The sequence below is a fragment of the Taudactylus pleione genome, unplaced genomic scaffold (assembly GCF_031769625.1).
Source record: "Taudactylus pleione unplaced genomic scaffold, aTauple2 ptg000372l, whole genome shotgun sequence".
NCBI lineage: Eukaryota > Metazoa > Chordata > Amphibia > Anura > Myobatrachidae > Taudactylus > Taudactylus pleione.
Genome location: NW_028284773.1, coordinates 15,684,066 through 15,698,932, shown reverse-complemented (window position 1 = coordinate 15,698,932; position 14,867 = coordinate 15,684,066). Strand labels below are relative to the sequence as shown.

At 43.3% G+C, this 14,867-nt stretch overlaps 1 protein-coding gene across 1 annotated transcript in view; it reads right to left on the bottom strand.

Annotated features, from left to right (window-relative positions):
- Nucleotides 1-588, bottom strand: part of LOC148508306 (putative cation-transporting ATPase 13A4) — a 44,177-nt gene extending 43,589 nt beyond the window's left edge. Inside the window, exon 1 of the mRNA XM_088444762.1 lies at nt 526-588. Within this exon, the coding sequence (XP_088300888.1) occupies nt 526-588 (63 nt within the window). The remainder of the gene's footprint in view (nt 1-525) is intronic.
- Between the last annotated feature and the right edge of the window lie 14,279 nt (nt 589-14,867).

Sequence of the window (14,867 nt, the reverse complement as noted above, 5' to 3'; positions counted from 1 at the left end):
TTTTCAAACACAGCCTGTGAGATGACAGTTGGAAGCTGATTGGCTGGCACTTATCACAGACTTATCACTTTTCACTCTATCACTTATCACTGCTTAGTACATAGACCCCTATGTGATTTTACGTAGAATGGATCAGACGGCTAAGTTACACAGTGGGATACTGTGGGGTCTATGTACTAAGCAGTGATAAGTGACAGAGTGAAAAGTGATAAGTCTGTGATAAGTGCCAGCCAATGAACTCCCAACTGTAATTTTTCAAACAGCCTGTGAGATGATATGTGTCTGTGGACCCATGTGGACAAACCAGCCTATACTGTATGTAACATAGGGTACAAAATGAAGCATTAGTAATTTAAATGCACAGTTACAATAATTTAAAGATGGTGTAATAACTATTCTAGTAGTATTTCCCTAAGGTTGCGTAAAAGTAAAATTGTAATATATTTTCTCAACATGTACAATGTTATTCCTACCAAAGGCGCTGACATTGAACTTTTATGAACAGATCGTAAAGAATTGTCTCACCATCTCATTTTCTTCTCCTTCATTAAGTAAAGCATGATGTTTTCTATCAACATTTCTCTCCATCAACACAGTTATTTTCGGAGTATAGAGTACTGTATATGCCCAATATAAAATCACAGCAGGTAACTGTTCTGTAACTGTTATAATAGTCAGACATGGACTGTATCATCCATTCATTCACAATAAGGCTTATGTAGCCTGTGTACTAAGGACACACCCCCTTCATGACAATGCTCAAGTTGGATAAATTGCTTTACAGTTTTGAAATATGTGAATTGAGCTGACATATTACAATTGCATCCTTCCATGTAATTTCCTTATTTATATAAAACGTCTTTATGTCATCTGGTTGAGTCAAGTTTGCAATCAAACAATATATTTATTATATAAACCTTTGTGAGAGAGTATCCTGTCCTCAGCCAGTTGCCATCAGTACAATGCTACAGGTACTAATTTATAGCTGATCTAGAAAGATGATTAGCTGGAACTTCTATGAAGAGCCACCACTGCTAAGTCACTTTCATTGTGGCAGAACAAAAGCCTATTTAGACAAACCAGGGTCTAAAATTGTCAGGTGAGGTTTCTGGGTACTTTGAAACCGCCCCCCCCACCCGCCCCTATATGCACCACTAAGATGTGTTCTATAATAAAACCATTTTATTTAATTTATAATTGCATGTACTTTATGTATTTTACTTTATGCATTTTTTTATTTTTATAAATTAATGTACAGTATTTGTTGCTGCAAACGTATATAGAAAAAATTTGGGGGCTGATTTTGCAAACTTCTTTGAGAAGCACTGCCGTGTCCCATAAAGTCAGCTAGGCCTTCACATTAGAAGACTATCCTCCCAATACCAACTTATTTAAATAAGCTAAGTCAAAAACTTATTTGTGACACTTTACCTTATCGTAATGTGTATACTGCCTCTAACAGGTCAGGAAAACGTATGCCTCTCACCTGGGTTGTGGGGTATGATATGTCGACATACAAAATGTCCATGTTGAAAATGGAGGGTATGCTGATCCTTGTAGTGCCATATTGGAGGATCTTGGAGTTCCTCCAAGTGAGTTGGCTCGCAAATTAAAAATACATAAATGTATGACGCAAAGTAGGTGCTATTATCGTGTAGTGAAGGACTACCAGAGCAGAGACCTTGCTGTGGCTGGTAGCTTATCATATGTTTGTAAATGTATGTAACTAAGGGGAATATTTAAGAAACTTATTTACCTCCAAACATATTTTTCGCTTAACATCGCATTTTTTTTTCTCCTTATTTAACAGAAATTTGGTGCTGGGACAGCCGAAGTGAAAACGGGCTGTCCTGGCGAGATCTGCATTTTTGCAATGTTTGTTGTCTTGTGTAGTGCGCATGTGCAGCCTGCTGCAGCGCTGCAAAGTTCCTTCCTGCCGGCTATCACTCCAACATCCCTGCCCGACAGGCAGCGGGATCAGCCTCCCTCCCCAGCCCAGCAAGCGCTGGGCTAGGGAGGGAGGCTGCTGTCGGCCAGGCAGGGATCCTGGAGCAGTAGCTGGCCGTGTGTTGGGCTCTCCGCTGTTGCTGTGAGACTCATCATTCACTGTGTGTGGTGAAGGTGGACCTGCCGTCCTGTCTGCCGCTATTGGAGTACTGGGAGTACTGAGTGCATTGTATACTGGTGGAAAGGGGACTGTCCACTGCTGTGTGCTGGGGGGGGGCTATATACTGAGCCTATACTGTAGTGTACCATGTACTATGTGTAAATATATATGTATATATATGTATGTATATATATATATATATATATATACGTGTATAAATATATACAGTATATGTGTGCACATGTATATATGTATATATATATATATATATATATATATAAATATATATATATATTTAAATGTGGCGTGGGAGCTGGACACACTTACTGGCATAAATTGCGGGTGCACGGTGAAGAAAATTCTAGACCAACAACCCATTTGGAGCAAACCTGCGACCAGGTTACCCCAAGTGTAAGAAAAATCGGCACTCCATTGAAAGGTACGTAGTCACGTGAAAGTCTCTTGACACAAAGGTGCTGACGCACCGAAACAGCTGTTGAGACCAGGACTATGTCTGTTATATGGCTCTTTTGGAAACCAGCAGACTGCTGTTAAGTATATCTTTACTACGTATAGATTGTTCTGCAAGCTCATGACAGCTTACTTGTTTACACAGTAAAACGGGTTTTTTGTACCTTTCAATGGAGTGCCGGTTTGTCTTACACTTGGGGTAACCTGATCGCAGGTTTGCTCCAAATGGATTGTTGGTCTATATATATATATATATATATATATATATATATATAAAGTCAAAAATCCACTCTGCTATCACTATTAAACTGAAAACATGTTAACTTTTATATATATATATATATATAGTACAGCGCAGGACTGACACTCATAAATATACAAGTTCAAGTTTACCAGGTGCCTCCACAGTTCAGAGTAGATACAGGTTGTCATGGTGCAGCACTCACGGTCTGCATCAAGTTATTTCAGACCGTGAGTGCCGCTCCTTGACAACCTGCATATATATATATATATATATATATATATAATATATATATATATATATATATATATACGTATTGTACAGGTACTGAAGGGGAAATGCTACATTTCACCATCTGGAGATGGTGATAAGTTTGTTTAAAAAAAAAATAGATATTTATCTCCAAACACTGTTGTATAAATATGATCTGGAGAAAAGTCCCATTGGTTACAATGGCAGAAACTGTCATTTCAATAAACTGTGAAATGTTAGAGAAAACATAGAATTCTCCATACTTTACACTGCACTTCAATATGGAGAAAACATAAATATCACATTTTCCAGCTTATATGCTAGAAAATTAGATAATTATGTTTATTAAATATCCCCCTAAGATCTCTGCATTACTATTACTATGTAATGTAGGATGTATGTCTCTTTTGCTGGTCCATTATGGTGTGCTGGGGGAATCTTTTTGTTTTATAGTTTTTCTAGTTTCCTAGTCTAGATTATCCCCTCCCTTACATGCACCTGTGATGGACCAATAAATTGAATTGAGCAAGTACCATTCTGTGTGACGCCATAATGCTAACATGTTCAGAATGTCAACATCCAGTATGTCTATATGTTGAAAATGTTGACAGATGACATGTTCACAACCATCCACAACATCGACACAATTGTCGACATTTTCAGAATGTCGATAGTCTATTTTATCTTAAAACTAACGCTAAACCTAATTGCAGCCTAACTCTAACCCTAATTGCATATTAACCCTATTTGCATGTGTTGACATTGTTACTGACAACATTCACAATATTAACATTTTAAAAATGGACATGGGGACATGTTATGTCGACATTTTAAACATGTCAACATTCAGAACATGTCGATATTCTGGTGTCGACATTTTGAATGTCAACATGTTGACTGGAACCCCTCTCGCCTAACTCTGCCCTTCAGCTGGCACGGTGTAAATTTTATTTATCATTGTGCAAAAAGATTGCAGATTCTAGGCATGCAGCCACAAATATAATTTGATGGTATGCCCCACGAGTATTTTATATCAGGAACCCTTATTCCCCCGCCTCATGTTCTCACCTCTTTGTTCTTACGGAAAGGTTTCTCTACATTCTCCTTTGTGTTTTCTGATGTAATTGCTATTGTCTTATACAGTATCTAATCATGTATTGTTTTTACTGTTGCAATTGTTTGTTCTCTTGTTCCTCTATGTATTTGTATACATAGCTGGTGCATTTCCATGCTAGTTTGTTCTGTTTTGTGTATTGATGATGATACATTGCTGATGAATATGTGGCCCATCATAAATAAAAGTTGCGGATGATATACAATAACAATGGCATCTGCAGGCCAGATGCTTTATGGGTGGCCTTTGTAAATGATCCCCAGAGGGATTACTGAGAAATTGTTAGTTTGCAGCTCATCTAGCAACATTCATGAAAGATGATGTGAGTATTATACTTTGGTCTGCTCAGTGCTCTCAAAGAAATCAAGTATAGACTGTTTTAATAAATAATACATTTAATTGGCAGCAATAATTTATTCGGCCAATACAGAAGTACATATAAATATTAATAACATATGATTAAGAGGCCAATGTCCACATAATATTTAAACATCCATGCATTCATGATGCTCTGTGGCATGCTGTTTAATATTTATTTCATATGGCAGAGTTTACCAAACTTCGCCATTACAGTCCAGGTTTTCGGGATATCCATGCTTGAGTCCAGATGGTAAAATCAAATTGACACTAGTGTGGGGAAAGAATTCATCAAGCTCTGAAAACACAATATTTCTGGAGCTTGACTGCTGGAGCATTCGAAAAGGAGTCCTTTCGGACACCACCGCCCCTGTCCGGCTCCTTCCACCGGACACCAGGGCTATTGTGCGCATGCGTGACCTCTAGGTAACGCAGATGCATAAGTTTCACTGCTCCGAAAAGAGCAGTGAAATAATTTGGGGAGACAGCTGATTTTCGGATCTCTACGCTGGAGCAATGATGAATTGCCCCGGCGCTCTCATCGAGTTAGAATGTTAATGATACAGTTAACAAGCTGATAAAACAGTATACAGGGAGTGATGCACAAAAAGCCTTCCAAGGTGAATTACCAGTGCATCTATATTTATCTCTAGTACCCAGTATATTGGGTTATTATTATTAAATCCTACAGAGGTAATTATCCATGTATCAATAATGAAATATTAAGCAGTTATATACACACACACACATCCGTTCTGACTTATCCTGATGTGTAAAATACATAATACTTGAGATCATGAAGCAAAAATTATAAATACCACATATTCAATAATATTCCTAGTATGACCTAAATAAGGGGAAGTTAGGTTTAGGCACTAGGGGGGATTAGGGTCAGGCATCGGGGAGGGATGGTTAGGAGTAGGGAGAGGGGGTGGGTTAGAACACTTGGCAACAAGTGTTGGTGTTTTAACCCTTTCGGGATGCTGGCGTCAGGATTCTGACCGCTGGCATCCCCTATCCGGTAAAAGGAGAGATTAATTATAATCCTAAACCTGAACCATATTGTAAATACATATTTTGCAGATAGCACAGGGAACCACATGGGCTTGATTCAGAGGTGTATGCAGTCGCCGCCGTGGCTGTGTCTTTTATGTGGAGCCGCGGCAGTGATAATATGCAAATGATAGTTTCCACCTTCCTGTGTACTAATGGTATATTTACTAAAGTGCAGGTTTATAGAAGTGGAGGTTTTACCCATAGAAACCAATCAGTTTCAAGCTTTTATCTTCTAGAAGGTGCTAGATAAATGATAACTATAATCTGATTGGTTACTTTGGGCAACACCTCCACTTCTATATACCCGCACTTTAGTAAATATACCCCCTAGTGTGCACTCAAATATGCAAGCCCTGAAACGCCCACTGTGAGCGTTGCCCCACGGTGTAACAACACCAGTGATTCAAGACACTCCACCATCGGCACACCATTGCGTGCACCACTGACTCTTGCACTTGTCCTATGGCACTCAACTAAATGAACATTGCGTGAATTTAGCGTGCACCCCTCCAGTCCATATCAGACCCATAGCTTTGTATTTAATATCACATTTTTCTGAAATTTTTTCACCTTTTTTTCTTTTCAATATTTAGAATACGATAATACTGTGTCTCATGGGCTCATTTTAAATGAAAAAATAAAGTTTATGTTTTAAACTACACCTCATATAATATTAGTCCCAAAGTGCGCAGCCCTCTATACTTTTCTTTTGTGTCTTTTGTATTTAGGCAAAATTTAAAAGTTGGGTGGTTCCACATCCAACCGAGTAATAAAAATAATGGTTGCTGTTAACTGGATTTTTGGGGACTTTACTTCACGAGAATGAAGATTCAGTGGTAATACTCTGGGCCTGATTCAGAGCTGCTCGTAAGCGGCCACACGTTCGCTCCCAGCGATGTTCGCACATCTGCGCATGCGTATGGGTCGTAATGCGCATGCACCAACCAGTCATTGCGGTCGGAAATCGCGTGTTCGCAAAATAGCGAGTGCCTGCTAATTTGAGTGACAGGATGAGGCGTTTGTGGGTGGTAACAGGGGAAGGTGCTTGAAAACGGGGAGTGGAGATCCGAACGCGTTTTAAGGGTGTGCATAATTAACCACTTAACTGACATTGTCGGTTTTGATGCGAACGCAGCCAGCTGTACTTCAGCTGACAAGGTGCAAGGTGCGACCGCACTCCCCGGCTGTGTTTTTGAAGAGAAAATTTGTTCTACACATGTGCAGAACGGATCTTTTATGACTACCCGGACTTTCCTGCGGATCAGGCAATTTCTGACTGTTTTAGCTGGAAAAATCGTCAGTTAAGTGGTTAACAAAGCAACGTCATCGGCCACGTCACTTGGTTGTCTCTTAGCCTGAACTGTTCGCATGATTGCGGTAGAAAAATCCAACCACAAGCACTGCGAGCAGTTCAGACGCCTTTCGATGTACTCGATTAATCTAATAAATAGTGGAGATGACGTATGATGCGAACGGCCAGGGGGCGTTTTTACAAAATAGCGAGCGCATATTTAGTTCGCTCGCTCAGACATAGAGGCATCAACAGACTGCAAAGAGCGAGCGCTCTATTTAAATATCCGGACCCTTTTTCCGAACGAGCGAGCGCAAATAGCGTCCGGCTCTGAATGAAGCCCTCTGTTCCAAGTCTATTCATCAGGACCTTCAGACTTATATAATCAGCCCTACGTAGGCAGTTTTGAAGTGGAAATTTTGATGTGGAGGTCAGGCCCGTCAAGAGCCGCACCGGGCCCCGGCAAAAAGAGGGCGTGGCCTAATCACGGGAGACGTGGCCACACCCCCTTAGGTAAAAAAAAGGGCGCAGTGCGCACCCTCAGCCCGGCACATAACCAGTGGGGGGTGCGATCAGCTTGATCGCTCCCCCATAGGCATACTGTAGGAGACTGCTGTGGCTGCTTCTTAGCAGCCACGAACAGTCTCCAGGGCAGCCCAGCACACAGCAGCATGTGCTGGGCTGCTCTATGATGTAAGAGTGGGGGAGCGGTGCCGTACCCGGGCCCCTCCAGCAAACCCGGGCCCGGGTAATTTGTACCCGCGCTCCCCCTCTCGGTGCCCCTGGTGGAGGTTTTGAAATATCAGGGGGGGCTTTACTTAGGCAGGCCCAAATACTAAACCCCCCTGATATTTCCATACCCCCAGTTCAAATAATGACAGTTACCTTAGCCTAATGCCCAGGATCACTTACCTGGTGTACAGGCTCTCTGCCCACCTAACAAGCACCGCAGGTCTGAGGCCTGACTGCGCCCATGGACCTAGTGCCCAACAGCCTTGGTGGTCTAGGGATGGTTAAATAAGGGAAGGTGGCCAAAGTCGCCTACCATGGTGCTGTGAGAGGCTGCAGTGGGGAGCTTCATTTAGCTATTTTCCTTTTCACCAATACAGCACGTTCTGGTCCTCATATTCTGGCTTTGGCAGCTGGCGCTTCCTGGCCAGCGGTGCCTCATCTCCTTCTGTGGCCGGCTCTTGCTCCTTCTTTTCTTAAGGAGGTCTTCTTTTCTCCCTCTCTGCTCCTCTCACCTCACAGCAGCATCTTCTCCTGCCCTCCCCTCACAGCAGCACTCTTCTCCTCACACCTCACCTCCCCTCACAGCAGCACACCTCTCCTCACACCTCACTGCAGCTCTCACCTCTCCTTACACCTCACCTCCATCTCCTCACTGCAGCACTCACCTCTCCTTACACCACACCTCCCTCTCCTCACTGCAGCACTCACCTCTCCTTACACCTCACCTCCCTCTCCTCACTGCAGCACTCACCTCTCCTTACACCACACCGCCCTCTCCTCACTGCAGCACTCACCTCTCCTTACACCTCACCTCCATCTCCTCACTGCAGCACTCACCTCTCCTCACACCTCACCTCACTGCAGCTCTCACCTCTCCTTACACCTCACCTCCCTCTTCTCACTGCAGCACTCACCTCTCCTTACACCACACCTCCCTCTCCTGATTGCAGCACTCACCTCTCCTTACACCTCACCTCCATCTCCTCACTGCAGCACTCACCTCTCCTTACACCACACCTCCCTCTCCTCACTGCAGCACTCACCTCTCCTTACACCTCACCTCCCTCTCCTCACTGCAGCACTCACCTCTCCTTACACCACACCTCCCTCTCCTCACTGCAGCACTCACCTCTCCTTACACCTCACCTCCATCTCCTCACTGCAGCACTCACCTCTCCTCACACCTCACCTCACTGCAGCTCTCACCTCTCCTTACACCTCACCTCCCTCTTCTCACTGCAGCACTCACCTCTCCTTACACCACACCTCCCTCTCCTGACTGCAGCACTCACCTCTCCTTACACCTCACCTCCGTCTCCTCACTGCAGCACTCACCTCTCCTTACACCACACCTCCCTCTCCTCACTGCAGCACTCACCTCTCCTTACACCTCACCTCCATCTCCTCACTGCAGCTCTCACCTCTCCTCACACGCACCTCCCCTTCCCTCACTACTGCACTCACCTCACATCCCCTTCCAGCAGCACTCACCTCATCACTGAACTCACTGCAGCACTCACTTCTCACACCTTACCTCACTGCAGCACTCACTTCTCACACCTTACCTCACTGCAGCACTCACTTCTCACACCTTACCTCACTGCAGCACTCACTTCTCACACCTTACCTCACTGCAGCACTCACTTCTCACACCTTACCTCACTGCAGCACTCACCTCTCCTCTCCTCACAACTCCCCTCCCCTCACTACTGTACTCACCTCACATCCCCTTCCAGCAGCACTCACCTCACCACTGAACTCACTGCAGCACTTACCTCTCCTCATCTCCCCGCACTGATGCAGTAACTTCTCCCCTTCCCTCTGTAGCACTCACCTCCTTCCATAGCACTCACCTCCCCTTCACAGCACTCACCTGCCCATGGCAGAACTTACCTCCGCAGCACTCCCCTCCCCAGCGCTTATCTCTGCATCACTCCCCTCTCCTCTGCAACACTAACCTTCTCTCCCCTACACAGCACTTCCCTCCCCTGCCTTCCGCAGGACTCAACTCTGCTCCGCAGCACTCACCTCCGCAGCATTCACCTCCCTTTGCCACAGTGATCCCTTTCTCTCAGGGTCCCAGAAAGCATTTTTTTAAAATTCAAACTGCTGCCGGTCATCCCACCAAATTTAAACAGATGATGCTGTGTGATAGCCCCAGTGCCAGGTGACAAAGTGAAGTGTAGGTAAGACATGCTAAACCAGGCCTGATTTAGCACTGATTTCTGTTGCTGTTTTAAAACTATCGGTCAAAGCTACCGATGATCGGCTTTGATAAACCAACCAATAATAATAATACCCCGAAAACTGATATCTCTTACTCATAATATCTGCCCTCATTATTATCAGAGATGTAAAGATGGGCTGGGTACGGGATGCTGGCGCTCAGTATCCCGGCAGACAGAATCCCAATGCCGGCATCCCGACAGGTCAGTATTCCAACCCTCCCCCTCTCCCTAACCCTCCTTCCCCGCTGCCTAAAACTAATGGTGCGTACACACTGGGCGATAAAGTGGACGACTGAACGATAACGATATTGTTATCGTTCAGTCGTCCACTTTATCATCCATTTTTAACACCAAAAAGATGAACGATGACGACGACACGCGTTCCCGCGGGTCGTTCGTCATCATCGTTCATCGGGCTGACATGCAGACCAAGCTGACGATCTCGTCAGGTTGCTGCATGTCAGGGAATGGGGGAGAGAGCCCGGCGCTGAACGATATCGTTAATGATATTGTTCAGCAGCTGTGCTCAATGTCATGAACGACATTGAGCACAGCCTGCCGCGGACAACACTACACGATATCGCTCAGGGAGCATATCGTGTAGTGTGTACCCACCATAACTCTTCCCATCTAGTGCCTAACCCTAATTCTCCCCCTAGTGCCTAACCTTAACCCCTAGCCCTCCCCCTAACCCCAATACTTACTGTCGAGATGCCAGTGGTCAGGATTCTGACAGGTGCATCTACCTGACGGCATCCCAACTGTCGGTATTATAACTACATCCCGTACAGATACTGTAGTCTTGTTTTCCAGTTACTACTGAAATAAAAGAAAACACACTAATAAATGTTGTTAACATTTATATAATATAAGGATGTTTGTATTTGGAAAATCATAGTTAATCCTCATTGTGCAGCTAGATATGTTTTCCAGGTATGGGCCAATTTATAATTTTATTTATGCAATATATGTATATTCCAACAAATTTGTACAATTCAAATCACGCTTTCATTTACAGTGCATCCTCCCTATTTGTGTGGAATTGAATATTATTAGACCATAGCTGACAACTGTACCAATGTCCAGGGACTGTCCCAGGGTTTATAGATTTGAACACAGATTTTGTTCCTTGTAATGTCCCTATTTTTTAGTATTAACTGACTGTAGAGCAGATTAGTTTATGGGTTTTTTTGTACAGGGCACCTCTGGATATTTTCTTGCTGATCTGCACACCCAAAGACACTCTTGCTTAGCAGAGTCACCTACTAAGGGTGGAGAGAATAGGGTTGTACCTTGATGTATGCTGGACGAATCATAAAGACGCATCATTGCACATTGAGTGCTCTTCAGAAATGAGGATGTTCTGGGGGTTACTTAAAAAAAGCAAATACAGTATAACCATCTGCACTAGTATGTAGTCAGGAAGCCCTCGGTTGAAATGCTGACCGCCGGCTTCCCGTCAGTGAAATCCTGGCATGGGACTAATGATAGGCATCTAAATACCGACGCCTATCATTAGCCCCACGCCGAATTCCCAATGCCCGGCATACCGAAAGTAGGTAAGCCGCGGGGGGGGGGAAGGGGAGGGTTAGGTTTAGGACCTCCCTGGGGACTTAGGGTCAGGTATCCCTCCTGGGAGGGTTAGGTTTAGGGTAGGGGAAGGGGGGTTAGTGTCAGGCACCCCTGGGGGGAGGTTAGGGTTAGGCACCCTCGTGGGATGGTTAGATTTAGGGTGCGGGGTGGGGGGGGTTTGGCTTAGGCAACCCTGGTGGGAGGTTAGGGTTAGGCACTAGGGGGGAGATTAGGCACCCCTAAGGGAGGGTTTGGGTTATGGGAGGGAGAGGTTTAGGGATAGTCTTTATACTTACCCTGTCGGGATCTCCATATGCCGGCCTTCCGGTGATGGTGTTTCATCTGCCGGGCTGACATCACCAATACAGCATAAACATGCTCAGGGTGGGCATCTTATTATTGTGCATACCTCTTTGTGGGCTGAACATGTTCGGTGCCCATGCAATAGATACAGAGTTATTTCCAAGCACTGTCAACCTATTTCAGTTGGGCTCACCCAATTATTACATCAGTTGTCATAATAATGGACTACATAAATATGGAAGTCTAGAGTAATTTTGTTATTGATATTCACTATTAAGCAGCTGTAACTGTGTAAAATGAGTTACTAAGAGTAAATGGGAGTGCACCAAACCATATGTATTTTAGCTTGAGCTGTTGAAATAAAAAGACAATCTGGATGTAAACCACATAATTAAAATGAGCATAGACTCACCTCTACGGAACCCAAGCATTGCACTACATACTGTGGCACATGGCTCTGATAACACGTGTGACTTTGTTGGCGTTCTCAATTGCTATATTCAAGCCAAGCTTCTATGGATAGTAATCTTCAGTACACATAGGTGGATTTACTTTTTTATTATCAAAAATCCCTTAAAATGTAGGTAATTTAAAATATACTAGCTGAAGTACCTGACGTTGCTGGGGTTTAAATATTCCAGTGGAAGGCCCAGAACAGGATCCCCAGGTCAAAGTTTTGACCAGTGTACACCAACGGGAGGTCCGACTCGGACCCCAACCCCTCTAAAACCTGTCCAGGATCCAACTGGACCACCTTGTGTTGGTTTCATCCCAATCTATGCAGGGGTGACCGAATGCATAACCAAACAAAACAAACCAATGATTTTATATACAGTATAAGATATATTAAATCTTTGTCATCTGGATTAGTATCCAAGGAGAAGGTTACCTTTTGGGAAGTAGAGATGGTTACTGAACAACCAACAACCACTCTCTACATATATGTTTTAAGCAAATCTCTGGTACGCTTACAACTTGCAAATTTCACATTAATTGAATGAACTAACCTAACACACATGTGCTGAATGCCACTGAAAAAGAAAAAAAACACTTTTTAAAGCGTTTTGTCTTTTGCAAGCCACGCCCCATATTAATTGTTTTAGAGGCACAGGTTTGCTTTGGTTTCTTGGGGGTCATTTACTAAGCAGTGTTAGGAGACAGAGTGAAAAGTGATAAGATAGTGATAAATCAATCAGCTCCCAACTGTCATCTCACAGGCTGTGTTTGAAAAATGACAGTTGGGAGCTGATTGACTGGCACCTTATCACTTCCTTATCACTTTTCACTCTGTCTCCTAACACTGCTTAGTAAATAGACCCCTTGGTCCAGTATAGTGATAGTCATAAAGGCTACTTTGGCCATGTTCAGGCTCTGTGTTCCAGTAGAAGAGTGTGCATATGTTTATGCAAGAATGTATATGATTATGGAATACATCAGGGATATTCAACACACTGCCCTCCAGATGCTGTGGAACTACACATCCCAGCATACTGTGCCACAGGTTTGATATTAGGGCATGCTAAAACTGTGGCAGGGCATACTGGGATGTGTAGTTCAACAGCAGCTGGAGGGCCACATGATGAATACCGCCGGTGTACATGCTTTGAGGGGTATTTTATATACAGTTAGTAGAGTACTTTACAGTTGAATTTGTTTACAGATGGTCATGTGACAGTTGGAAATAGTTCAGGTGAGCGGTTACGCTGGAATGTGTGCTGCCGTTAGGAAATAATGCACAGTCATGTGATCTAGTGTGTCCAATCATGTTAGTGGAAATGCTGTCATATAACACACTACTTTATATGGGAAATTTACCCCTCCGCCACGCCCAAACCATTGCCCCAATCTTATTTTTCTCTTTGACTGGCACAGCTACATGGTAAGACCTTTATTTTGGATGCTGCACCCATATTTTTACATTCAGCCAAGTCACGTGTGCAATGACGCTACTTTGCTAATTATGCATGTCCATTAAACGCTGTTCTGACGGTCAGACACGCCTGTGTTCGCACAACTACTCCCCCGTTCACAAGCACAAGCACCTTCCCCTGTTACCACCCACAAATGGTGCAATCTGTCACTCAAAGTAGCATCCCGACTGCTAGGCTATGGGCGAGCACTTTCCCATCGCACTGACTGGTTCATACGCATGCTCAGATTGCGAAAAAACGCTCAATGCGAGCAAGTGCAGCATAGTGTCCGGATCTGAATGAGGTCCCAAGATAACTTATTTTCAAACAAGGTTTGATTAACTAGTGATCTTATTATTTGTTAAATGTGAAATTTCCAAGTATGAAAGCCATAATATTGGTTCCCATTGTTACAAACACTGGAAGCTTATCAGATCCACCATACAAGAGAGCTTTCACAAAAAGTTGGCATCTTAAGTTTGAAAAGGAAGTTCCACATTTATTGTCTTTATAGTTTACAAATTTGTCATTGTGAGCAAGGGAAGAGGCCAAATGTTGCAGATAGTCATGTGTTATTCTTGTTTTGCAGAAGGCATGAATAATTTATTGGTGGGTTTCTAAAATATTGTAAACTTATACGTGATAAAGCATTAACACTTGTGTTGTATTGTCTCCAAAGTAAGTGCTTTTTTTCTTAATTGCCTTGTCTTCTGTACTGGAGCTTCTGTACTGCAGAGCAAGTCTCCTATTCTCCTCTGTGCGAATCCCCAAAGTTGTTGTACCGGAAGTTTCCAAATTATAGATTTCATTAACTTCTGTTGCAAGTTGCTGTGTTGACGTAATCTGTACAATTACAACAGTAGAGTTTCAGTAGAGGGAATTGTGTAATTGTGCTCTTTAACAAGAATGAGTGCGAATGGTAAATTGCCTGTATTGTTTCACCTTCATCAGTAAATCTATTATTTTGTTTCACAATTCATTCATTTAGATTAATGTGTTCTTAAAGCCAACATATTACAAATGGATAAAGTTATTTCCTGTACATTTTTGTAATTTAGATATTAATCTTTATTAGTAATTATTTTTCCCTAAAATATTTAGTTTCATTTATTGATTCCAGAACATGAAGGTGTACAGTACAGTACTTCATTACTGACCATTGCCATTGCATCTAAACACACCATACTACTGCATAAAATATTTTCTGGGGCGTGATATCAATGTACAGACGCT